We start from the raw sequence: 27,366 nt of genomic DNA on the forward strand, positions 1-27,366 counted from the left end.
CGAGGGCAGGACGGGGAAGCCCCGTACCAAGGGCTCAGTGTAGCGGAAGAATGGGGCATCCCAGCCTTCTAAGCTCAAACCGTCCGGCGGCGGATAAAGCCGCAGAGCCGCTTCCTAGCTCTAACTTGGAGTGGAAGGGCTCTAGGAACGAACCACCCCCCCCCCACCCCCCAAGGTAGGTAAACGGGTTATTTAAATAACGCTCCGCCCCCGTGGCCATGCTCGACACCGCCCACTGTGCCCCGCCTTCACGTGACGACTGGAGCCCCGGCAAGCTCGGTGGGCACGCCCCTTGCGGCAACACGCTGCTTCTCCATTGGCCGCTGGGCTCGATTTTAAAAAGCCCAGAGACTCCGCCTGGGCTCAGACAACAGTATCGCGGGGCTGGCACGCGGATTGGCTAGCCAAGGACCAATCAAGGACAGTATCTCTTCTCCTGTGGCAGTTTTCAAAATTGGTTCCCTAGCGTCCTGTGGTGCTCGGCATACTGCGGGTTTCTAGCCGAGTTAAGGAGGGACGACTATCCAGGCTGGTGGTGAATATCGCAGCGCAGGGGAGCCGGAGCCTTGGGCAGGTAAGGCGGCCGGGATGACTGGGGAGGAGAGGGAAGGGACTGGCTGCGTGGGGGAGTCGGCACCTTGAGGTTCTGCAGCTGGCAATTGCTGCGTGTAACCCGCGCCCAGGCAGCAGGTTGCCCGGGAGCCCACGCACCTGTGCCCCCGCCCCGAGTCCTGGGGGCCCCTCTCTGGTGCGCGGACCTCCGGGAACCCGTGCCCCACGACTCCAGGCTCCCCAACCACGGTGAGGCGCCGCCTCCAGAAGCCCCCCCCCCCCCAACAAATACCCGGCTCTGGCTGGACGCGAGACCCCGCCCCTGGGAGCATCTGGAGGCGCTCCTACGGGAAATGAGCCCCCCCCCCCAAAGCCTTGCAGCTGTTAGTGCAGAACCCTTACCCTAGTAAAGCCTCTTTCCAGTGGCCTCAGGGCACGTGGCCCCCTGCGAACCATTTCGGCCACCCTTCCCACGGCCCAAGCGGAGCACGAGGTCCGCCCCTGGGCCTTCAAGAACAGCAACTTCCCCGTGTTCTACGAGGCTCCGCCCCCTAATAGCCATAAAAAACCCACTCCACCGTCTGGTGGCCCGGCCCGCTGCCCGAAACTCTACTTGTATCGGGTAGCCAAGCCCGCGTCCCCCATTTTCCACTTGACTCATCCCCCAACTAGCACGAGACGCCGGCCGTGGTACCTAAGGGACAGCTGTCCTCCTCCGCTGTTTCCCACCCCCCCAGGCATAGGGTAGCCTATCCTAGTCCCAAAAGACCCAATCCCGGTGGAGGAATCTGAAGCCACGCCCCCACGAGTACCGTTATTAAGCCCCACCCCTTCCCTGAACTGTCAGTGCCCTCAAAGCAAGCTACTGTCCAGCGAGGCTGTTTGAGCTCCCCTAAAGCTAGTCCTCGGCCCAGGGGCGCCGGGCTCTTCCAAAACCAGGCGTCCCAGGCCTAGAGGCGCGAAGCCGGAGCTTGGGAAGACACCCCAGGGCCCAGGCAGCGTAGCAGAGAGAGGGTGAGATGAGGGGTCCCGTTTTAATCTGTTTCTTTCCTTAATGCACTTTTTACTTTAGTTTTTTCCTTTCTTCAGATATTGATCTTATCTGTTCTTCACTTCCACCCACTTTTACTTGAGCTCCCTTTCTTTTCTAGCCACTTTTACCTCACTTCCTCCTCTTATCCCCCCACTTTTACCTCATCTCCCCATCCTTGGTCCCTACTTTTACCTCAACTCTCCCTTTTCCCTTACGCTCGTCCCTTAGCTCCCCTTCTTATCCTTCAGCTTCCCTTCCTTTCCTAATTTTACCTCAGTTTTTTCTTTTACCTCAACTCTCCTTTTTTTCTTATAATTTTATGGCAGCTCCCATTTCTACTTTTATCTTAGCTCCCATCCTTTTTCCTACTTTTCCTTCAGCTTACCTTCTTCCCCCCATTTTACCTCGGCTCCCCTCCTTTTGCCCCCAATTTTACCTCGGCTTCTTTCCCCCATTTTTCTCTCAGGTGGTCTCCCTTTGTCCCCATTTTCCCTCATTTCTCATGTTTCCCCCACTTTTGCCTTAACTCCCCCTCCTTTTCTCCCCAATTTTACTTCAACTCCTCCTTTCCCCCTAATTTTCCCCCCAAAAGCTTTCCCCCCAAAGCTGAGGAGCTTTCCCCCCCATTTTTAACCTCAGCTCTCCTTTTTTTTTGTTCCCATTTTTACCTCACTTTTCATTTTTACCTCATCTCCCATCCTTTTCCCACCACTTTTGCCTTAATTCTCCCTTTTCCCTTCCACTTCTACCTCAGTTCCCCATCCTTTAATTTTACCTCCGTAACCCATTTCTCCCCTCAAGTTTACATCAATTGCCTTTTCTTTCCTCCCGGTTGTACCTCAGCTAACCTTTTCCTCCTCACTTTAAACTGTTTCCCTTCATTTCCCCCCAAGTTTATTTTAGCTTCTTCTTCTTTTAACTCAGTTCATTTTCCAACTGATGGGCATCTACTAATTTTCCAATTCTTTGTCACCACACACACAAAAAAAGCTGCTACACACATTTTCACAATGTGGGTCCTTTTCCTTCTTTTATGATTTCCTTGGGATACAGATCCACTAATGGCACTGCTAGGTCAAAGGGGATTCACAGTTTGATAGCCCTTTGGGCCTAGTTTCAAATTGCTTTCCACAATGGTTGGATTATTTCACAACTCCCCCAGCTATGCATCAATGCCCAAGTTATCCCACATCCCCTCCAAGATTTATTTATCTTTTATCTTTTTCTGTCATCATCAATTTGAGAGGTGTGAGGTAGTATGTCAGAGTTTTAATTTGCATTTCTCTAATCAAAAGTGATTTAGAGCATTTTTTCATGTGATTATAGATGACTTTGATATCTTTATCTGAAAATTGTTCATATCTTTGACTATCACTTGGGGATTTGTATTCTTATAAATTTGACACAGTTTGACACATATTTTAGAAATGAAGCTTTTATCAAGCAGTGGCTATAATAATTTTTTCCCAGCTTTTTGTTTCCCTCTGTATTGGTTTTGTTTGTGCAAAAAACTTTTTAATTTAATGGAATCAGAGTTGTCCATTTTGTATTTCATCATGTTCTCTAATTCTTCTTTGGTCATCAGTTTCTGCCTTCTCCAAAGATCTAATAGGTAAACTATCCTTTGCTCGCTTAATTTGCTCATGGTATCTTCTCTTTACATCCAAATTATGTCTCTATTTTAAGCTTATTTTGATATGGGGTTCGAGATGTAGGTCTACGTTGAGTTGCTGATGTTTGATTTTGTATTTTTCCTATTAATTTTTGTGAAATAGTGAGTTCTTATCCCAGAGTTTTGGGTTTTATCATATCCTAGAGTTATGGGGTTTATCAAATAGTAGATTGCTATAGTAATTGATTAGTGTTATGTGTATCCAACGTATCCCACTTATCTGCCACACTATTCTTAGGCAGTAGCAAATGTTTTTGGTGACTGCTGCTTCATAATAGATTTTTTGGTCTGTTGCTCCTAGGGTACTGCAGTGTGTGTGTGTGTGTGTTGATTCCTTTGATATTCTTGACCTGAATTTTATTATTTTTTCTAGCTCTACAACATTTTTTGGCAGTTTGATTGGTATGGCACTGAACGAAGTAGACCAATTTTGGTAGAATGGTTATATTTATTATATTAGTTTGGTCTACCCATATGCAGTTGATGTTTTTGTAGTTGTTTAGATCTGACGTCGTGTGAAAATTGTTGTGTACTTGTGTTCTTATGGTTCCTGGATTTGTTCTTCTTACTTTTATCTCCCTCCCCTTTTATCCTTTATCGCCAATTTTACCTCAGCTTCTACTTTAATCTCAGTTCTCCTTTTCTCTCTACTTTAATATCGGCTCCTCTTCTTTTTTCCTCACTTTTATCTTAGGTCCCTTTATTTCCATTCAATTTTACCTCACCTCCCCTTCTTTCCTCCACTTTTACTTTAGTTCCTACTCTTTGCCCCCATTTTTGTTAGCTCCCCTACTTTTCCCCCACCTGCATCTTAGCTCCGATTCCTTTCCCCTACTTTTTTCTCCCCAATTTTGCTTCAATTTCCCCTTGTGTTCTACCCACTTTTACTTCAGCTCCCTTTCTTTTCCCTTCACTTTTACCTCAGCTTCCACTTTTATCTTGGCTCCCATCTTTTCCCTCCAACTTCTGCATCAGCTACCCCTTCACTTTTTACCTCACTTTGCCTTTTTCACCACTTTTACTCCAGATCCCCTTCTTTTTCCCCCAAATTTTACCTCAACTTACATTTTTACTTCATCTCCTATCCTCCCCCTGCCTTTTGCCTTCTCTCGCCCTTTTTTCTTCTCTACTTTTACCTTGGCTCCCCTTTTTCCCTGATTTACCTCAGCTCCCCATCTCTTTCCTGACTTTTATCCTAGAATCCTTCCCCCCCCCGTTCACTTTTACCTGAATTCTCCTTCCCCCCATTCGTCCTCACCTCATTTCCCCCCCCCCGCTTTTGACAAGGCTCCCCTTCCTTTCCCCCCCACTTTTGACAAGGCTCCCTTTCCTTTCCCCCCACTTTTGACACGGCTCCCCTTCCTCCCCCCTCCCGCTTTTGACACGGCTTCCCCCTTTTCCTTCTTTTATCTCAGCTCCCCTTCTCTTTCCCCAACTTACCTCAGCTCCCCTTCTTTTCCCCCAATTTTAACACAGCTCCCCAGTTCCCCCCTTCCCTTTTACCTCAGCTCAAAAGTGAGGACAAAGGAAAGGGAGCTGAGATAAAAATGAGGGAAAGAAACTGAGGTGAAATTGAAGGGAAATGAGAAGCTGAGGTAAACCTGGGGAAAAGAAGAGCTGAGGTGAAGCTGGAGGAAAATGAGGAGCTGAAGTTAAATTGGGGGAAAAGAGGGGGAGCTGAGGCAAAATTGGGGAAAATGAGCTGAGGCAAAACTGGGGGAAAGAAGACTGCTCCACAGTCCCCCCCCTCGGCTTTTGCCTCAGCTCCTCATTTCTCCCCAGTTTTACCTCAGTTCTTCCCCCAATTTTACCTCAGCTTCTCATTTCCTTTAATTTTTACCTCAGCTTCTTTCCCCCATTTTTATTTCAGCTCCCCTTCCTTTGTCCCGACTTTTATCTCACTTTCAATTTTTTTCCTTATCTCCCATCTGCTTCCCCCACTTTGGCCTTAACTCCTTTTCCCACAATTTTACCTCAAGTCATTTCTCCCCACTTGTACCTCAGCTCCCCTTCCTTTCCCTCCACTTTTAACAAAATTTCCCCTTTAACTTCCACTTTTACCTCAGCTCCCCTTCTTTTGCCCCAATTTTGCCTCAGCTCCTCTTCCTTTGTCCCCAATTATACCTCAACTCTCTCTTTTTGCTTATACTTTTACCTCAGCTGCTCTTCTTCCCCCCAGTTTTGCCTCAGTTCACCTTCCTTTGTCCCCACTTTTAACTAAGCTCTCCCTTTTCCCCTCTAATTTTACCTCAGCTCTCCTTTTACCCCAATTTACTTGAGTTCTTTTCCCCTCAATTTTACCTCACCTCCTCATTTGTCCCCAATTTTACCTCATTTCCCATCCTTTCCTTTCTACTTTTGCCTTAATTTGCCCTTTTTTCTCTCTACTTTTATCTGAGCTTTCCTTTTCTTTCCCAGATTTACTTCAACTACTTTCCCCCCCACATGTACTTTTACCACAAGTCCTTTCTCTTCCATTTTGACCTGAGGTCTTCTTTCCCCCTCAATTTTAGCTCACCTCCTCATATCTCCCTAATTTTGCCTTAGCTTTTGCCTCAACACTCCCTTTTTTCCCTTCCACTTTTACTTCCACTCCCCTTCCTTGCCCTCTACTTTTAACTAAGCTTTTCCATTTTCCTTCCACTTTTCCTCAGCTCCCTTTCCCCCGCTTTTGCCTCTGCTCCCCTCCCTTTCCCCCCAATTTTTCCCCTGCTTCTAATTCTGTCTGTGTTCTCCTTTAACATCAACTCCTTTTCTTTTTATCCTCACTTTTACCTTACCTTTGACCTTTTAGGTTTGTTTTCTTATTAAGTTGGTGCTTTGACTTGTCTTTCTTTGACTTGTTTTCTTATTAAGTTGGGACTGTTTGACACATTTTAGATATGAGACTTCTCAGAAGCAGTGGCTGTAATATATTTTTTCCAGCTTTACGGGTTCCTCTTAATCTTTGTAGTATTGGTTTTGTTTTTGCACAAACTTTTTCATTTAATGGAATCAGAGTTGTCAATTTTGTATTTCATCATGTTCTCTAGTTCTTCTTTGGTCATCAATACCAGTCTTCTCCAAAGGTCTGCTAGGTAAAGTATCTCTTGTTCTCTTAATTCGCTCATGGTGTCCTCCCTTTAGGCCCAAATTATGCATCCATTTTGAGGGTATTCTGGTATGGGGTTTGAGATCTAGCTCAATGGTGAGTTTCTGACATTTTATTTTGCTGTTTCCCCAGTAATTTTTATGAAAGTGAGTTCTTGTCCTAGGGGTTTGGTATCCAGTTGACTTTCCCCCAACCAGCAGAAGAAAATGCCCCATGGTACCCACGGGTCAGCTGCCTTCCTCTGCTGTACCCCTCTCCCAGGTAGATGATAGCCTGTCTTAGTCCCAAAAGACCCAGTCCGAAAGGAGTCTGAAGCCACGCCCCCACAAGTACCTTTATTAAGCCTTTCCCCTTGCCTGCACACACTGTGCTCTCAAAGCAGGCTGCTACCCAGTGAAGCTGCCTGTGCTCCCTGAACCTAGTCCTCGGTCTAGGGCGCCGGGCTCCTCTGAAACCACGTGTCCCAGGTCTAGAGGCGCGAAGCCGGAGCTTGGGACAACGCCCTACGGCCCAGGCAGCGTAGCAGGGAGAGGCGCTGGAAGATTGAAATTTCGGATGAGATATAAAGGCGTCCCGTTTTAATCTGTTTCTTCCTTTCCTTAACGTACTCTTTACTTTAGCTTCCTTTCCTTTCTTGGGATCTTATCTGTTCTTCACTTCCACCCACTTTTACTTGAGCTCCCTTTCTTTTCTAGCTACTTTTACCTCAGCTCCCCTTCCTTTGTCCCTGATTTTATCTCAGATTTCACTTTTCCCGTGATTTTCTTTTTTCTTACTTTTACCTCAACTACCCTTCTTTCCCCCACTTTTACCTCCTCTCCCATCCTTTCTTTCCCACTTTTACCTCAGTTCTTCCTCCTTTTTGCCCCAATTTTACCTCAACTCTGCCTTTTTTTTTGTCCCTAATTTAACTCGGCTTTCACGTTTCCCCCAACTCTCCCTTTTTTCCTTAAGCTTTTACCTTAGCTCCCCTTGTTTTCCCTCCACTTTTTCCTCAACTCACCTTCTTTCCTTTGTAATTTTACTTCATCTTTTACTTGTACCTCAACTTTCCCTTTTTTCCTTACAATTTTATGGCAGCTCCCATTTCTACTTTTACATTAGTTCCCATCTTTTTCCCTCCTACTTTTACCTAATCTGTTCTTCTTTCCTCTACAATTTTATCTCATCTCCCCTTCCTTTGTCCCCCTTTTACCTCAGCTCACCAGCCCCCCCTCCACTTTTACCTCAGCTCCTCTTCTTTCTCTGATTTACCTCAGCTCTCCTTCTTGTCTCCCCCAGTTTTATCTCAGCTTACCTTCCCCCTCAATTTTACCTCAGCTCCCTTTTGTCCCCAATTTTATCTCAGCTTTCACTTTCACCTGAACACTCCTTTTTTCTTTTTCTTTTCTTTCTGTCTTCTCTCTCTCTCTCTCTAAGTGACTTTTGCACAGGGCCACACAGCTAGGAAGTGTTGGAAGTATCTGAGGCCAAATTTGATCTCTGGTTCTCCTGATTTCAGGGCTGGTGCTCTAACTACTGTGCCACCTAGCCTACCCCAACACTCCCTTTTTTCCACCCACTTTTACCTCAGCTCCCTTTATTTTCCTCCCACTTTTACCTCAGCTTCTCATTTCCCTTCAATTTTGTCTCAGCTTCTTTTCCTCATTTTTATCTCAGCTCTCTTTCCTTTTCCCCCACTTTTTACCTCATCTCCCATCCTTTCCCCCCACTTTTGCCTTCTCACCCTTCTTTTCCCCCAATTTTACCTCATCTTCTTTCCCTTATTTTTTTTTCTCAGCTCTCCTTCCTTTGTCCCCACTTTTACCTCACTTTTCATTTTTTCTTCATCTCCCATCTGCTTCCCTTAATTTGGCCTTAACGGCTTCTTTTCCCACAATTTTATCTCATTTAATTTCTCCCTATTTTTAACTCTGCTCCCCTTCCCTTTCCCTCACTTTTGACACAGCTCTCCTTTATCCCTCTACTTTTACCTCGGCTCCCCTTTTCTACCCAATTTGACCTCGGCTCCCCTTTTCTACCCAATTTGACCTCGGCTCCCCTTTTCTACCCAATTTGAGCTCGGCTCCCCTTTTCTACCCAATTTGACCTCGGCTCCCCTTTTCTACCCAATTTGACCTCGGCTCTCCTTTTCTACCCAATTTGACCTCGGCTCCCCTTTTCTACCCAATTTGACTTCGGCTCCCCTTTTCTACCCAATTTGACCTCGGCTCTCCTTTTCTATCCCCCATTTTCATCTCAGCTCCCTTTCCTCTGTCCCCACTCATACCTCCCTTTCCACTTTTACCTCATCTCCCATCCTTTCCCCCCCACTTTTGCCTTAATTCACCCTTCTTTTCCCCCAATTTTACCTCAGCTTCTTTCATTTGTATTTTCTCAGTTCCCCTTCCATTGTTGCCACTTTTACTTCACTTTCAATTTTTCCTCATCTCCCATCTCCTTTCTCCATTTTAGTATTAAATCCTTCTCCCCCCCCCCCTCTCCTTTTTCCTCAGCTTTCCTTTTTCCCCGATTTACCTGAGCTCTCCTTTTCCTCTCAACTTTACCTCACTTCTCCTTTCCTTTTCCTTTTGGGGAAAAGCCCAATTTTGACATAGCTCCCCATTTTCCCCTTCCACTTTTACCTCAGCTCCCCAGGTCCCCCCTTCACTTTTACCTCAGCTTTCCTTCTCTTTTCATGATTTACCTCAGCTTCCCTTTATTCCACCCACTTTTTGCCTCAGCTCCCCATCCTTGTTCCCCCAATTTTTCTTCTGCTTCTACTTCAATCTGTATTCCCCTTCTTTTCTCTCTGCATTAACATCAGCTCCTCTTTTTATTCTCACTTTTACCTTAGCGCCTAGAGGCACGAAGCCGTAGCAGGGAGAGGTGAGATGAGGGGGGGTCCCATTTTAATCTCAATTTCTTCCTTTCCTTAACACACTTTTTACTTTCGCTTCCTTTCCTATCTTTGGCTATGTTATCTGTTCTTCACTTCTACCTACTTTTACTTGAGTTCCAGCTACTTTTACCTCAATTCCTCTTTTTCCCCCACCTTTACCTCAGTTCTCCATCCTTTGTCCCCACTTATACCTCAGATTTCAATTTTACCTTAACTCTCCCTTTTTTCCTTCTAATTTTATGGCAGTTCCCCTGTCTTCCCACTTTTACCTGATTGCCCCCTGCTTTTCCCCCTCTTTATCTCAACTTCTCATTTCCCCCCACTTTTACCTCACCTTCTTTCCCCCATTTTTACCTGAACTCTCCTTTTCTTTACTCTATTTTACCTCTGCTCCCCTTCTTTCATCCTATTTTTTGCCTACATTATTTCTTTTTAACCCTCCTTTACATTAACTTCCTTTCTGTTTTTATTCCCTTTTTTTATCTCAGTTCCTTTTATTTCACCATTTTTACCCCAGCTCTCTTTTTCATCTAATTTTTGCCCCAGTTCCCTTCTTTACACTTTACTTTTTACCTTAGCTTTCCTACTCTTTACTTCAGATATACCACAGCTCTCCTTTCTTGCAGTTTTTCCTGTTAACTTTTTTCCTTTACCCCATTTTACCTCAGTTTCCCAGTTTTTCTTTACCCCATGTTTACTTGAGCTCTGCTTTCTTTCATCTAATTTTTAACTTGTATCCCCATCTTTTTATCTCATTCCCCTAATTCAACTCCATTTCCTCTATTTTTGTTAGTTTCTTATTATTCTTTCCCCATGCTTATCTCAACTCCACTTTTCTTTTTTCACTTCATTTTTATATTCAACACCCCTTTTTCACTTTACCCTATTTTATTTCTTCTCCCTTTTTTCTTCACCCATTTTTCACCTCTGCTACTTTATCTTTGCTGTTTATTCTGTGATCCTCTCTTCACTTTATTGATTTATTTTTTTTTTTTTTGCATCGTCTCTTCTTGTCTTACCTTATTTTGACCTCAACTCCTTTTTTATACCCTTTTAAAATCGACTCTCCCATTCTCTTCATCCCATTTACTTCAGCTTACATTTACTCTTCCTTTTTTTTTAATCTCAGCCCTCCATGCCTTCCGGCCCCTTTCTCCCTCATTTCCTCTTCTTTTTTGCCCCATTTTTTTTTTACCTAAACTTACTTTATTTATTTATTTTTTGCTTCACCTCATTTAAAGCTCATCTCCCTTTCTCTTCGTCCCATTTTTATGTTAACTCTCCCATCTTTTTATCCCATATTTTCTTAGACTTCCTTTCTTTATTCCATTTTACCTCAACTCTCCTGCCTCTCATTCATTACCCTATATTTATCTCACTTCTGCTTTACCTCCATGTTCTCCTCTATTATGTTCTTACTTTACCCCATTCATCCTCTCCTACTCCTCTCTTCATCCTGTTCTACTTCATTTTATCTTCCTTTCTTTATTTTTGTGGTTCCTTTACCCCCCCCCCCTTTTCAGTTTTCCTTAGTTCTCCCCTCTCTCTTTTCCTGTTTTTCCCATTCATTTGGGCATCATGCACAATCACTCCTCACAGTGGTCAAGCTCACTGAAGTTGGAGATCCTTGGTATATAAAGAGAAATCTGGCTTCTTACTGTAATGTAAAGAGAACCCAGGAAAGTCAAGCTGCCTTTTCCTTTACCCCTCAGCATTATTTCAAAGTTATACTTCATCTATTGGAGTTTCATTTTCTTCTAAAATGATTGTTGGAATTGCGAGATACCCAAGGTATCTCCCTTTGGGAACTTCAAAACTGTTAAAACGTCAACTTTTTGGTTGATTTTTGGGGTGTTATTTTTATTTATTTGTGGTTGTTACTGTTATCTATATCTATATCTATATCTATATCTATATATATATATTTTTTTTTTTTGGCGCTCTTACTTTGAGTGTCTTTGGCTTGTTGGTATCTCCTACTTTTCCTCTCCAAGCTGCTTTTGAGAGTGAAGGGCTGCTCTAGATCTTGGCCTATTTTTTTTTCTCTGACCCTTGACCATTCTTGGAGTGGAGAATGTAACTGTCCCAAACTTGGCCAGGGCTGTCAGTCTGGAGACCAGCTGAATGACTTAGAATAGTAAATGAAGGATCAATGGAGTGACCCTTATTTGTCTAGCCTTTTGACTTCTGAAGCTTCACACCATGTCCTGTAGGGCTTGACATGCCATCCTAGCAGTTTTTTCTAGTTCTTTCCATTCCTCCCTTTTGGATTTATGTTGTTGTTATTTTTAAAAACCTGATAAAGATTTGAATCTAATTATTCAATCCCTCAGGATTTGAAATTGCATTGCTTTTTTTTTTTTTTTGGCCAGGATTTTGTTTTTCCTTCCCTTCCTTCCCCTCCCCACACAGGGTACACTGGGTATTTGGAGGGGAGAGAAAATAAATTTTTATTATTTTATTTTTCCAAATAGTAGTTTTATAATTAATTACTCTTTAAATTTTTGGTGCAATTTGCTTTTGAATCCATTTGGCCCTGGAGATTTTTTCTTTGAGAGCTCGTTTATGGCTTGTTCAATTTCTTTTTTCAAAATAGTTATTTAAATATTCTATTTCCTCTCCTTTTAATCTATGCAATTTATATTTTTGTAAATATTCATCCATTTCACATAGATTATCAGTTATTGTTGTATGATTGTGCAAAATAGGTCTTAATAATTACTTTAATTTCATTTTCATTGGTGATGAATTCACCCTTTTTATTTTTGACATTGATGATTTTTTAAAAACCAAATTAATCATTGGTTTTAACTACCTTATTGTGTCTCCCCCCCCCCCATCCCCATAAAACCATCGATCTTTTTTCATTTTTGTTATTTCTCCTTTGATATTCAGGATTTCCAATTTGGTGTTTAATTGAAGTTTTTAAATTTGTTCTTTAAAAAACAAATTTAGCTACTCTTCAGTCTGTTCTTTTTCTATTTTGTTGATCTTTCCTCCTAAGTACTGTTTTGCTGCATCCCATAAATTTTGGTCTGTTATCTTGCTGCTCTCTTTAATGAAATTATTGATGTTTCTTTGCTTTGTTGTTTGAGGTTATTCTTTAGGATTAGATGATTTATTTTGCAATTAATGTTTAAACATTTATTGACTATTGAATATAGTAAACATTTATTGAATGTAACTGTTGCATTATTATTTGAAAAGAATTATATATATATATATATATATATATATAAAAGAATATATATAGATATATATAAATATAAATATCTATGCTTTTATTCATTTTGCTGTGAGATTTTTATGCCATAAGACATGGCAGTTTTGTGTAGGTGCTATGTTAAAGATATATTTCTTTCTATTCCCATTCAGTTTTCTTGTGGTCTAGCATGTCTAACTTCTATGAAATTTTATTCATCTGCTTAACTATTTTCTTTTTACTTTTTGGTTAGATTGATTTGGTTCTGAGAGGGGAAATTTGAGGTCCCCTACTAGATTAGTTTTACTACTTCTTTCTGCAACTCATTTTTCTTTAAGAATTTGGATGCTATATACCATTTGATGTATTTATGTTTAGTGTTGGTATTACTTCATTGTACTTTTTAGCATAAAATGTAGTTTCCATGAATTATCTCTTTTAAATAGATCTGTCTTTGCTTTTGCTTTGTCTGAGATCATGATTGTTACACCTGTCTTTTATTTTTTTTTAATCAGCTAAAGTGTAATAGATTCTGCTACAGTTTCTTTTGTGTGTGTGTGTGTGTGTGTGTCCAGTCTGCTATCTGCTTTCATTTTATGAATGAGTTTTTTATATTCTGAGATTTTGTTTTGTTTTTGTTTGGCTGAGGCAATCGGGGTTTAAGTGACTTGCCCAGGATCACACAGCTAGGAAGTATTAAGTGTCTGAGACCAAATTTGAACTCAAGTCCTCCTTACTTCAGGGATCCACTGTGCCAAGTAGCTGCTGCCCCCATATTCTCAGTTTTGATTACTATTTTCCTCCATCCTATTTTTTGCCTTTGTCTTTCTCTTTCTCCTTTTACTCTATCCCTCCTCAAAAATGTTTTTTTTTTTCTATGACCCTCTCACCACTTCTGTTATCATCCTCTCCTACTTCCCTGTAGGACAAAATAGATTTCAGTACCAAATGGAGTTTTGTATATTCTCTTTTGAGCCAATTCCATATGAGAATAAGTTTTAAGTGTTGTCCACCAATACCTTTCCCTTCTTCCCCTCCTTTGTCAAAGCTCTTCCTTTTCAGCCTCTTTTAGGTGAGATAATTTATCCTATTCTATCTTTTCCTTGTTCCAGTGCATTCCTCTTTCTAATCCCTTAATTTTATTTTTTTGAAATCATTCTGTCATAGTTCATTCACACCCATGCCTTCTAACTGCCCTCATAATGAACAAGTATCATCTTTCCATATAGGAATTCAAACAGTTTAACCTTTTTGAATCTCTTATGATTTCACTTTTGTGTTTACCCTTTTATACTTTTCTTGAGACTTTTCTATGGAATTTCAGTTTTCTATTTAGCTCTGAGTCCTCTATTTTATTAAATGTCTACTTTTCACCCTGAAGGTTTATACTCAGTTTTGTTGGGGTAGGTTATTTTCGATTGTGACCCTAGCTCCTTTACCTTCTGGAATATCATATTTCAAGTGCTTTGATTACTTAATGTGAAGGCTGCTACTTCTGGTGTGATCTTGACTGTGGCTCCATGAATTTGAATTGTTTCTTTCTGGGTGCTTGCAGTGTTTTCTCCCTGACTTGGAAACTCTGGAATTTGGCTATGATATTTCCAGGAGTTTTTGTTTAGACATTCTTTTCAGAAGTTGATCAGTGGATTCTTTAAATTTCTATTTTATCCTCTGTTTTTTTGGCAGTGTTCCTTGATAATTTCTTGAAATACAACATCTGTTTGATTTTTCAGATAGTCTAATAATTCTTAGAATTTTCTCTTGGATCTATTTTCCAAGTCAGTTGTTTTTCCAGTGAGTCATATTTTCTTGAATTTTTTTTTCATTCTTTTAATTTTGTTTTATTGTTTTCATGATGTCTCATGTAGTTATTAACTTTCATTTGCCCAATTCTAATTTTTAAGGAATTATTTTCTCGAGTGAGACTTTATACGTCTTTCTGTTTGTCCAATTCTACTTTTTAAGGAGTTCTTTTCTTCAGTGAATTTTTGTGCTTTTTACCAAAGTGGTGACTAACTTTTTTCATGATTTTCTTGTATCACTGTCATTTCTTTCCTCAGGTTTTCCTCTACGACTCTAATTTGATTTTTAAAATCCTTTTTGAGCTCTTCAGGATTCTTTTGGGCCTGTGACTAATTTACTATTTTTTTTGAGGTTTGCATGTAGTTGTGTTGACTTAGTTTGCTTCTTCATTTGTCTTGATCTTCCATGTCACCATAGTAACATTCTGTGGGCAGGTTCTTTATTTGTAGTTTGCCTGTTTTCCAGTCTGTTTTGACTTTTAACTTTGTTAAAGTTGGGCTTTGCTCCTGGGGAAAGTTAGAGGTTTTTTGTGTTGATGTTTTCAGAGCTAGGTTTTGTGGGGATTTTTTGGAGGGTGTAAGTTAGAGTTCTTTCAAGGTAGAATGATCTAAGGAAGAGGGGCGATCATTGCTTTTGTGGTTTGTGAGTTACCACAAGTACTTTTTTTTTCCACTCTGGAACTGTAAATTAGAGTTCCCACTTCCCTGTGGCCACAAATGTAGCACATATACTAGTGTTCCTTCTCGTCCTGGGACTGCGACTCTGTGTGTGTGTGTGTGTGATTTTTTGCATTTTTGCACCTGTGGGTTCTTTCCCCTCTTTTATGATCTCTTTGGAATACAGTGACACTGCTGGATCAAAGGGTATGCACAGTTTGATACTCTTTGAGCATACTTCCAAGTTATTCTCCAGAATGACTGGATCACTTCACAACTCCAGCAATGCATTTGTTCTCCAGTTTTCCTACATCCCTTCCACCATCTTTTTCTGTCATCTTAGCCAGTCATTATAAGTGTGCAATGGTACCTCAGAGTTGTTTTAATTTGCATTTCTCTAATCATTAGTGATTTAGAACATTTTTTTCATATATCCCTCTAGATGTTTTTTTAAATTTTTTCATCTGAAAATTGTTCATATCCTTTGACCACTGAGCAATTGGGGAATGACTTATGTACAGAACTGAATCAAATTTATGAAAATACATTTGAGAAATGAGGCCTTTATCAGAAACATTGACTATAAAAATTGTTTCCCAGCTTTCTGCTTCCCTTATAATCTTGGCTGAATTGTTTGTGCAAAATCTTTTTAATGTAATCAAAGTTATCCATTTTGCATTTCATAATGTTCTATAGTTCATCTTTGGTTGTAAATTTCTTCCTTCTCCAAGATCCAACAGGTAAGCTTGGATAACTAGTCTTGCCAGGCTCTATGGGCTTCATAGGACAAGAACCTAAAGGAAAATGTTTCTGTAACTGTGAGGGCAGACCAGTGCTGTCCTCTGCAGGTGGGGAGTTCAGGTTCAAAGCCTAGGAGATGAGGTGGGGTTGGGTCTGTCCTCCCCCTCCCTCTAAAAGATGAACATTTTCTTGGCTGCGTTTCTCCTGGAAATAATCTGGAGATCTGGCAGCAGCATCTCTGTTAAGTGCCTTCTTTGTCATAAAGATGAGCTTTAGGGAGTTGGAGAATTTCCTTTTACTGTTATCAGCTGAAGGGAAGGGACTATTCCAATCTAACATGGTATATAGTTAACTCTGGGTTTTGAAATAGCCTGATGATCTATAAATGGTTTCCAAGGGAGACTAAGGAAGGTAATAAAGGGGAGGGGTAGAGAAATTCTGAAGCAAAATAAGCTAGATTTCAAGTATTGATGACAGTGACTTGGTTCAACAGTTTGTTTCCTTTACTTTTTGGAATAAAAAATTTTAAGTGCTGTGTTACCCATTCAATGCTGCTGTTTAGAAGACACAGACTCAGTCTGATAAAAGTGAGAATGCTTCTAGATAATATCGGTGTGTGTTGCTAATGTGAGTTCTTATGCAGCCCCTTCAAAATAATTAAAGCATCACTCTTCTTTCTAGGGCAGATTTTCATCTGCCCTTGAAATTGTTTCTGGACTCAGTACTGAAGGCCATAACTTTGATCATCCATAGATATGGATGCCCTGACGTCCATTCTCAGGGAAGAGCCGGGATCTTTTAGCTTAGTGATGACTGTTTCCAAGGGTCTCTAGATCTTCTGCTAAAGGGTACTGTGCCTTTTTGATTGCAGTGCTGTGGGGGAACAACTGCTGAAATTGTGGAAGATGCCAATGCCTCGGAACTCCAGACCTTCCCGTGGCAAGGGATCCCGATCCACCAAAATTCAGTCCATGGAGAATACTAGAAGTGATGCAGTTAAAGCCATGGAAAGCCAAGAAGGGAATAAGGTTAGCTAGCTAAGCAAGTCGTCGTTCTTACCGATGCTTGTTTTGCTTTTCTTTCTCTACTCGAATCTGTTCATTGATAACATGCATAACCCTCTCCCCAAAGTGTATCTGTATGTGTTTTATTAAAAATGAAATAGGTGTTTTATTCATGCTTTTTATTTTTTAGATTGGTCACTTTCTTTTTAAAAATGTCTTTTTTATGAGCTTGACAAACTGCAGCTATTATTTTACATGTAAAGAAGGACAGAAAAAGAGAATTACGTATAAAACCTTGAATCTATTGCCATATAAGTATATAATACATTTAACATAGTTCCAAAATTTTCCTCTTTATTTGTATCCCTCTGAACATCCTTGCATCTTCTATGCATTTTTAAATCTTCAGTTGACCCAGCTTAAGTAGCCCCATGGATAGTGCTGAAGGTCAGGAAGACCAGAATTAAAATTCAGCTCCAAACATTTACTAGCTGTGTGACCCTGGGCAAGTCATGTAATCTCTACTTACCTCAATTTCCTTATCTGTAAAATAGCATCTATCTTCTAAGGTTGTTGTGAGAATCAAATGAGAGAATAATTGTAAAGCATTTAGCACAATGCCTTGCATGCAGTAAGCACTACTACATATACATAAATAGCTGCTATTACTATTATTAATTTTGGCATCTTCATCACTACCCAGACTTCCCCTCCCAATAAGGCTTTTTAAATACTAATTTCTAATAACTACACAAAATACAAATCCATTTCTCTCTATAACAAAGAACAATTTAGCTAAAACCAAAGCAATATAGTAACTTTGTCTGATATGGCATATGTACTAGTATGCACCTGCAAGTTGGTCTCCTTTGTGCTAAAATGGAAGGAAGTGTTTGATTGTGAAAACTGTGGAACTTTGGTTGTTGTGGATAACCTGGATTCTGATAACACAAATATTTGCTTACCCTTTCCCCCCATGTATCTCTGAATTTCCCCCATTGGTCATTTTCAACAGTGCACTAATATTCCATTATATTCATATGCCACAATATGTTTAGCTATCTCCCAATCAATGGCCACTCGCCTTTGCCCCAGGTCTTTGTGGTTTCTAAGAATCTTCCTAAAATATTTTGGTATATATTGGACTTCTCTATCATTGATCTCTTTTGGGGCTTATGTGATCCCTTCATTAAAAGATTTGACTTAAATATACTTAAATATTATTATTATTAAAATAGCATTTATGGTAGTAGCTATTATGTGCCAGGCTCTGTGCTAAGGCCTTTTATTTTTTTTAAACAAATATTATCCCATTGTGTCTCACATTAAACATTCTCATCAAGTTGCATTTATATAGCACCTGGTGGCTTGTAAAGTATTCTGTTATGCCATCTATTGCTTACCCTGTAAGTGTTAGATCTGTTACTTATGACTTATTCAGAATTATTTTAATCAGATAATCTACCTGTGGTAGAGCTGCCAGAAAGGAGGGAGGGAGGGAAGGAATCTAGACCCAGCAAAGCATATGGAAACTGGTATCAGGAGACTAGAAGAAGGTAAAAATAAGTGGAGAAAAAACATCAAAGGCAATTTCCCTTTATTCGGAGTAGTTTTTGACTAGGCCCTCTGGTTGTTAGATTCTAACTGCATGTCCCCATGACCAGTGACTGCTTCCTTTGGGTGTGGCTATATGTACATGAGCCTTGCTTTTTTATGTTAAGTGTTTCTGATGTGTCAACTGAACATGGATCTCCTAACTGGCTAGCCCCAGACATTATTATACATATTTTCTTTTCTAACAGGAGGAAAATAGCCAGGCCAAGAAATCGCCATCTTCACCACAGGGAGTAGCCAAAAAGCGACCAGCTTTTGGAGATCTCACCAATGTGAGTAGCTTGGTTTTGTTTTGACTTGTTAGTATCTTCTAACCAAATGATGGCTGATGAGCTCAGGGTTCCACATGGCAGCTGGAACTTATTTGCTGTCTAGCTTGGATAGCTTTGCGCTTGACTCTGGGACTTGGAATTTGCACCTAGGCCTTGAGCTAAATGTTAGCAGTCTTTGTATGCCTATGGAGTCGAACCAGATTCAGGGCTCTGAGTGACCTTTTTTTGAAATTTAAAGTACTTTAGTGGGAGGAGATTGGAGTAATACTTTGTCTCTTCTGTAGTCCTTCCTTTAAGCCCCCATGTTGGCTTATCAGGTAGATAATAATCTCCAACTTGGGCTAGTTGATAGAGATCTTTAGGTGCAGTTGTCAGTGCACACACTGGACATTAAATAGCACATTATCACAAGGCGGGAGCTGGATAACTGCTTCCAAGGGCACAGGAGTTAGTTTAGTTGCTTCCAGTTAAGTAGACCTCCTAAGCTGATATTGTAACATTTGACATCTCCCTAAGGCAAGGGTTCTTAACTTGGGGTCCATGAAGATATTGTAAAGAAATAATTCTGATAGTCCTGTTTTAATTTTGAGAAGGGTATGTTCAGTTGACCCAGCTTAAAAGTAGCCCCATGGATAGTGCCTGGCTTTACCAGGCTACTGCCAAAGGTATCTGTGATACAAACAAGGTGATTAGGGCCTGCTTAAGGGATGCTCAGAGTACAGGTTTCAGGTACTTTAACAGGGAGAAGTTTGTGTACAAGTAGCCTGAGAAATGTAGCCTCTCTAGCTGTTATAGAAGTTCTCCTTCTTGGACAGTCTGAGAAATCTCCTGTCCCTTTATGATTTCTGAACAGACATGGAGAGTAGGAGGAGCCTAGGGGCTTCAGCTAAGTCGGATCACATAAAATTCCTTCTTATAAAAGAAGCCCCCAGAGGCAGCTTTGCAGTTCTGGGACATAAGCAGTGGCACATCTGTGGATGTCTTTTTGGTTCTGGTGTAATTGAGAAGGGCAGGGAGGAACAGTTATCAGATCAGAACTTTAGGAAGCTATCTTGGTGATGTTCAGGTAAGTAACATGTTGTTCAGCATTTGGGAGAGTATGAATCTGTTTCTTTTATCCCTCAAGATAGTGTTACATATGAGGTCCCTACAGCCTATCATTTTCTCTTTTTCCTTTAATTTGATTTAACCATAGCAATTTGGTCAGTTTTTGGTTTTGCTAGTATAAGAAATGTTTTAATTTAAAAATTAGTAGTTTTCAATCAGCCTAATGTGACCTGCTGAGATTCTCTACCTTGTGCCTTGTTAGCCCAGCCTGGACAGTGGGGTAATATGACTTGAATAGTAAGTATTCTCAAACCAGAAGAGAAGGAACTAGAACCTATATCCAGGTACATTTGTGTGGTTTATTAACCTCATAAGTAGGCCATAGGAGTCTCTTTTTTCATTTTGTGAGATAAGTAAGGATTTCATTCCCTCCTACCTTTTGGTTACTAGGTTAAATAAAAGTCAAGGATCCAGAATACTACCCCAAACTTGGTAGCCAGTCAGATACCTTGATGTGATAAAAATATATTTTCTAACTAGTATTACTTGTACCTTTTTATTGAATGTCGGACTTTCCTGGGGAGGAGTGGTTTTGCTACTAGAACTGCAGTGTCTCTGTTCATTTGCTTTTCCAGGCTCACCAGAATCATCCCAAACAGTCCAAGAAGGTGGCAGTCAAGGATACTGCTAAGAAGGTACTTAGAAATGCAGTGGCTCATGATGTCTGCAAAAACTCAAAAAAGTAAGTAAGAAAAGCCCTGTACTAACTAGAAGTTCAGGGGGTGACTTCCTTTCTTCATTGCAGAATTGGGTTAGTAAGTTGGTGATGTTAACTTTAAGTACTATGTTAGGTGAAGTTCAAACTATGCCCAAGCTGATAGTTTTGAGTGGAGTTGTAGAGAAGTCTTGCTTTGGAAATCAAGAAAAGGGCTTTGTGCTTACCTCTTAGGAATTTACTGACCCATTTTCATGGCTAATTTGTGGCAATTTTGATCTTTCAGAAAGTTTGCAGGAAGTAATCAAAGGTTTGCCACTCCTACCTTCTGAGAGAAGTTGAATCTTTCTTGTTAGAAAGTAATCCTTCCTTCACTGGCCCTAACCATTCTTGTTCTTGGTTTCTGTCTTTATCTAAAAACCCTGATGTATGAAAGGACTTGGAACTATTCTGATGGCCAGCCACTTTGCCCAATCAGATTAGTGATTCTTCTTTCCCTTCCCCTCACCCCTCCAATTTCTATTTAACTTGATCTTTGTTGCTTTATTCTTCTGACCTGGCCATTAACATTTCCCCTGAAGGGAATATATTACTGTTTAGTTTATAGCTATAATCATATTCTTGGCCTCCTGCACCATGATCTGATTTCAATCTTTCAATCTTTTCTAGTCCATGTTGTCTGCTGGGCAGTTCAGACCAAATTAACTCTGTTCAGACCAACTCTGTGTGGATTGGCTAAGAACCTGATCTGGCATTAACCTCTAGATTAAGGGTTCTGCCTGGCTTTTCGGCTCAACGTGCTGTTTAATTTTCTATTATATACAAGTCTCTATTAGGGAAACTGTCTTTCTATCTGATTGATAAGGATTTCTCTGCACGTTGCAGCTCTAATCTTCCAGGTTGACATAGCAAACAAGGTTCCTTGAATCTCTTCAGTATCTTCTTTCTTTCTCAATTACTATTTTTATGTTGAGATTTCTAAACTCGGTCTCTGTTGCCAGCCCGGAATTCTGGCTTTTGAAGGTCATGACCAGAGAAAGCTTGGCATCTTTTGCTTTTAGTCTAGATCCCATTAGCTCTTTTTTTATTCTGTACAAAAAGAATCCTTATCTAGGTCCAAGGCATTTTCTACTGCCTATTATGTCTCCTCTGCCATGGGTAATCACAGAATGTGTGGAGAAATAAAAATTATGAAAAGTGTAAAGGTCTTTGTCAGAGCCTGCCCATTGTGTTGCCTGGCCTGTTTATTTAGCATGATGACCATGGGGCTCAGAAGTTCTGTTTGTGCTTTGAGGTCAAGACCCTTTTCCCAGTCAGATTCCTTAAGAAACCATATCTGAAATCCCTTTTCATGCTCTTTCCCAATGAGACAGTAGCCAAGCTCCTGAAGCAGTTTGTCCTAAGTCTAGTTTCTTCCACAGGTATGGTCCCAAATCCCTTCCAGAGGAAGAAGCCTCTGTCAGCTCTGAACCCATTGTCAAAGAAGAGGCCATCCTTGTTGAGGAGGAAGAACCCAGTGTTGAGGGGTCCTCAGCTGAAGAAGAACCAGGACCAAGCAAGGTACTCTTCTTTCCCTATGTCTCCTTTTTTCTTATTCTTTGACTGGCTGGAATTCAGAGGATCCATGAAATGTCTCAGAAAAGCAAGCATGGAGCTCTGGGAGATTTTTGTTTACTCTTAGCCAGAGAAGTATTACTTCTGAATTTATTTACAACCAGGTAGATGAAGTACTGATTTCTTTTGGGAGGGGTTCCTGAAGATCTGGGCTCAGCAGATCATGTTCCTTGTCTTCTGGTACAAATTTGCCCCCAAATCAGGCCACCTGTGGATCATTGCTTATTAATAAATGTTCAATAAGTATTTACTCACTGAATGATATTAAATAGTTTAGTTTTAGGTTTGAGTTTAGGTTTCTTTTCCCTATGGGAATTTAGAGTCCAATTGGATTTAAACAACAAGAAAAGATTAATGATCAGTTAGCTTAAGATCAAGGAGCACTTACCTCTATTACCCCTAGAATATTGGTAAAGGATGAAGGGAAAAGACTTTTAGAGAAGATAGACGTTGAACTATGAATTAGAGGGCTAGGATTTGGCAAGCAGGAAAAAGGAAAGTCATCATATAGGTAGACCAGCTTCAGAGAAGATTTAGAAGGTGGGAGGAGACTCGAGCTGAGAAAAAAGAAGCCAGTTAAAAAATGCATTTAGCGCCACCAAAAAGTATATACTGAACTCTAGCACGCAACCTAGGGAGACAGAGAAGAGACAGATGGGGTTCTCGGGCACAAATTCCACCGGATAGACTTATCTGTTGGTAAGGAGACCCAGCAGCATCAAAGCATCTTGTACTGGTATGTTTTCCCAGAAAGAACTGTCCATCTCTGTGTGGTACAGCAGGCATGCCCAAGGGGGAGTTCTCCGAGCAGTTCAAATATAGAAACCTCTCTTAAGTATGCAAAGCAGCAGTATTTTGTAATCTAGCCCACGTTTCAGAGGAGTTCAGCTTTGAAGCTACTAAGGGCTTAGGCTTTTTGAAATTACCTTAGCAGAAAGATGGGATAGGTGGCACATTTATAAGTCTCCCCTGAGAGCTGTCTCTTCCTGAGGGGGCCTTCTGGTGTCTCCAGCAGATGCCTACGAATGAAACTAGAAAAGTTGAAGACGACCCATACGCAAACAATGAATATGCCAAGGAAATCTTCACGTACATGAGAAAGAGAGAGGTATGTTGTATGCAGGGGGTTCAAGAACCTGGTGAGGTTATAGAATTGGGAGTATTAGCTTTTTCTTTTTTTTTTTTTTTAACTACTGTTCCATGTCTCCTATCAAGTCTGTAAGTTGAAAATGTTGAAAACTTTGGAGGATCCATAAAATCATTATCTGTAGAATCAAAGAGACAGGGCCAAGAAGAGAAACTAGCTATATAGTTTGAGGACTAAGTTCTAGACCTCATTTTTGGGACTATTGTAGGAAATTTGTTCTTTGCTGTGGACAAATTCCCTCCATTTATATAAAATAATTTTTGATTTTTGCCTGATAATTAGATACTTTAGATATTAGAATTTTTTTTCTTTTGCCAGTTTGTTTGTGGATCTTTAACGGTGTGATTCTTTTATCTGATCAAAATCTGCTGTCATTCTACTTTTTCCTCTGCTTTGTAACCTCTAACTCTGTTGTCCATCTTTACTGTGCCCTCTCATCCCTTGATCCCTCAGTTCTTTCCCAGGCTATCACTTCAGCCCTTGTTAGGCTCTGCTCCCTTCCTTTTTAGTCTTGACCCTTTGGTGAACTAGTTCGGCTCCATGATGTCTTCTACTTTTGAGGCTCTTGCTCCCTCATTCTGTTGCTGATATTGCCCTGTCAAGCCTCAGCTCTGAATCATTCCCACTCCCTTACTCTCCTCTCTCTTAATTATATATATGCTGCTGAATGGAAAAATAATGAAACCATGCCAACTGGGTCCGCTACAGATTTATGTTTCATAATCTCAACTAGGCCCTCACCGTGGCAAGGCAACCCTTTTACACTTTTCTGATTGACCTCTGTTCCATTCACCATAACACCTTTCCTAAACATTTTCATTCTTAAATCAAAAGCTCCCATGGCTCCCTTCCTTCCTATCCTCTCAACTAAGAATTGTCTCATGTCTTCCTGAAAAATTTAAGACTTTTTGCTGAGAGCCTTCTTTTTTCTTCCTCTTCCATTACTGAGATCTTTTCCAACTCTCTCCTCCTTCATTCCTGCCTCACAAAAGGAGGTGACCCTTCTGGTAAGGGAGATTCTCCTCTATGTGGACAAATGATCCCATGCTACCCCATCTTCTCCAGCAGATTTCCCCTTCTGTCATCCCCACTCTCACTAATTTACAATCTGTGTCTACTGGTGTCCCAAACGTACCTTTGTCTTCCCCATCCTTGAACCCTTCCATTCCTACTAGCTGTTGCCACATCTTTTAGTCCCTTTTGTGACTGAACTCCAGAGGGCATGCTATAACTGGTGTCTCATTTCTTTTTTCTCCTTAACTCTCTGTAGTCTGGCTTCTTCCAGCCTCATCATTCTGCTGAAAGTGCACTCTCCAAAGTTACTGATCTCTTACTTTTAAGTTTAATGACCTTTTTTCAGTTCTCTTCTTGATTTCTCTGCAGCCTTTGACATTGTCCCTCAGGCTTATTTGACATTGCTCTCTCCTGGTTCTCCTTCTCCCTTGGTCACAATTTCTTCTCAGTCTTTGTTTTCAAAACAATTTTAAGTTATGTATTAATTCATTTAAAACAACAATAACAAATGTATTACATGTTAAAATAACATTTTATAGGGGAAAACAACTATATTTCTAGAAGAAAAAAATGAGAAAAGTAGCATTGTTTTTCGTTTTTGAAAATCTCACGTCTGGCTTAAGAAGACGACAACTGGATCGTCCCATCTATTTTGCCATTTGGTCCGTTCCTGTATGTTGTTTTCCTTGAAGTATATGTAGAAAATTCCTTTCCTGGATCATCTTTGAGGTTGTACCCACAAATTGTGGATGTTCCTAAAGCTCTCTTTCAGGCCTTCTTCTCTTCTCCCTCTTTGCTCTTTCATTTGGTCTCATTAGCTTTCCTGGATCCCGCTATCATATCTGACAGCAAGGTGTTAACAGTGTATAGTGTGCTGGGCCTGGAGTCAGGAAACCCTGAGTTCTGATCCAGCTTCCTTATTAGCTTTGGCACCTGTTAATCTCGGTTTGCCTCCATTTCCCCATTTGTAAAATGGGCACAATAACATAGCACTCACCTTTCAGGGTTGTTGTGAGGATCAAACAAGATGATTATTGTAAAGCAGCAATAGTAAGCCTTATATAAATGTTAGTTATTATTATTGTGGTTATTTTCATCATAATCTGTATAGATGATTCACTGATATATTTTTCCATTCCTTATTTCTCTCCTGACCTTCAGTCTTACATTTCTAGCTGCCTGTTTGACATCCAGAACTGGATGTTACCATTAGACGAAATCTTAAATTCACACTGTCCAAAATTGAATTCATTATCTTTCCGTCCAAACCCTCTCTTCTTGCTAATTTCCCTATTATTGTCAAGGGTGCTACTTTCCTCCCAGTTATTCAGACTGGATACCTAAGTGTCTTCTTCAACTCCTCATTCTCACCTCCCCATATCTAATCAGTTTCTAAATCCTTTTGATTTCCTGCTGTAATACAGCTAATCTCTCCCGACTCCATTCATCTTTCTAGTTCATGTCAAATAGATTTTCCTTAAGTACCTATCTGGCCATGTCCCCTTTCTGTTTGGCTTTTGCAGCTCTTGTCTACCTGGCTTCTTCCTGCCTTGCTACTTTTCTTCTATATACTTTATGACCCAGTCCCCCTGGCCTCCTGGCTGGTCCTCACATAAACAATACTGCTTCCCAACTCTAAGCCTTTTTACTCTGTGTGTCCTAGAATTTTCTTCTTTTTCATTAAAGTCTCAACTGAAGTCTTTCCCAGACGCCTTTTTTCTTCCCTCCTGTCTGAAATTATCTCCATTGTCCTGTCATGATCTTGTGTGTATACATCATCGTTTGCGTGTTGGCTTCTTTGACAGAAAGTGAACTCCTTGAGAACAGACTTTTTGCTTTTCTTTGTATCCCCATTCTTGGTATAATGCTACCACGCAGAATTTTCTTGAACAAGTTAACTAATTTTTATTATCTGCTTCCAGTTTTCATCTGTCTCCGCCACTGGGACAGATAGATCTTGACTATGCTTCCAGCTAGAGTTCTGGCAAAGAGGGGAGAATGAGCTGCCAGTCTTCTCTTTGTACATGTAAATGAATGAGCCAAAAAAGCTGTTGTGTTGAAGTTTCCATTATTGGTCTTCCATAATCATACAGGCATGATTGCACAGGGACTTGAGACCTTAGCTTTCTTTGGTTTCGTTGATCTCTTAGTGTGGAGATATCTTTCCTTGGAAATTATGCTTTCATAAAACATTACCTCATGTTCTCTTACCACTTGATTCTGCATGTACCATACCCTTTGTGAGCACGGGTTCAAGAACTAAGGGCTGTTCAGGGAGCACCTGAATTCGGGAAGGAAGAGGGAGGTAGCAGCTGTATGGTTTGACTGCTCTGATTTTGACAGATCCCTTCACCTTTGTTTCATTCATCTTTGTTCCTCTTGACTATCAGGAGTTCTTCCCAATCTCAAACTACATGGTCAAGCAGCATGATATCAGCAAAGAGATGCGAGCCATTTTGGTGGATTGGATGGTGGAGGTGCAGGTGAGTGTGCCCTTCACTTCTGGCAGGGAGGTTTGTGGTAAGATGTTTCAGAGAGCAGCCATGTGGCTAGTTGTTCCTTGCCTTAGGAGGAAGAGCTTAGGTAGCAGGCCTAGCCCATCTTTGTTTACATGCCTTCTCTTCTAGACTTCTTAAAATCTATTCTTGACACTTTCCGTTATAGGGTCCTTTTTTCACAAAAAATGTCTGATTGGGGATTGGTGTGATGACTCCAGAGGGATTTACATTTCTGTAGGGAAGAGTATTTGTGGGGATAGAGTCTTCCTTAGGCTCCTAAAATCTAGCTCTACCAAATGGTGTCTTTGGCAGAAGGCCTCTGTGCTTTGGGTGGGAAAGGTAGCATAGTAGTTTGATAGATTTAAAGAAATAGAATTTTATGTCTTTTCATATTCTCATTTGATCCTTGAGTTCTTAAGTAGAGAGCATATGCTGGTAGCTATTTTCAACTATGGATTATGAAATTAAGGCTTAAAAGCTCACTTGCCTAAGGCCATAAAGAAAATGACAGAGTGGAGACTCTTGGTCCTTTGATGCTGTAGTGATATATGCTTCCTTGTCTCTGCAGAAGTGTCCTGTTTGGATTATTTTTCTAGTGCTATTACTCCATTTCCTCATTGTGGTATAGAGATGACCCTGAGTTCTGAAGCCTAAAGCAGATTCTCCCAAGCTAGGCCCACTGACAAGACTGTCTGTTTCCCAAGAACTAGCCTGGTTAAACTCGGAGAGTTTATCCTTGGGTTGGTTGTGGGGTGATGAATTTTTTAGCCACAGCTTCTTTGATATAGAGGACAGCTCTGCCCTCGAGGG

General features: G+C 40.7%; 1 protein-coding gene across 3 annotated transcripts in view; it reads left to right on the plus strand.

Annotated features, from left to right (window-relative positions):
- The first annotated feature begins 355 nt into the window (after positions 1 to 355).
- The window catches only part of CCNB3 (cyclin B3), a 34,503-nt gene continuing 7,492 nt past the window's right edge, over positions 356 to 27,366 (plus strand). Inside the window, exons 1-7 of one of the 3 annotated variants that reach the window (XM_012553457.3) lie at positions 356 to 574; positions 16,503 to 16,659; positions 18,438 to 18,521; positions 20,204 to 20,310; positions 21,705 to 21,843; positions 22,910 to 23,005; positions 26,449 to 26,541. In XM_012553457.3, the coding sequence (XP_012408911.1) occupies positions 16,537 to 16,659; positions 18,438 to 18,521; positions 20,204 to 20,310; positions 21,705 to 21,843; positions 22,910 to 23,005; positions 26,449 to 26,541 (642 nt within the window). In that variant the 5' untranslated portion in view covers positions 356 to 574; positions 16,503 to 16,536. Of the gene's footprint in view, positions 575 to 1,391; positions 1,567 to 16,502; positions 16,660 to 18,437; positions 18,522 to 20,203; positions 20,311 to 21,704; positions 21,844 to 22,909; positions 23,006 to 26,448; positions 26,542 to 27,366 lie in introns of those variants that run through there. The other 2 variants (XM_023507129.2, XM_023507128.2) reach the window with 2 other exon arrangements.

The sequence above is a fragment of the Sarcophilus harrisii genome, chromosome X, assembly GCF_902635505.1.
Source record: "Sarcophilus harrisii chromosome X, mSarHar1.11, whole genome shotgun sequence".
In the NCBI taxonomy this organism is placed as follows: domain Eukaryota; kingdom Metazoa; phylum Chordata; class Mammalia; order Dasyuromorphia; family Dasyuridae; genus Sarcophilus; species Sarcophilus harrisii.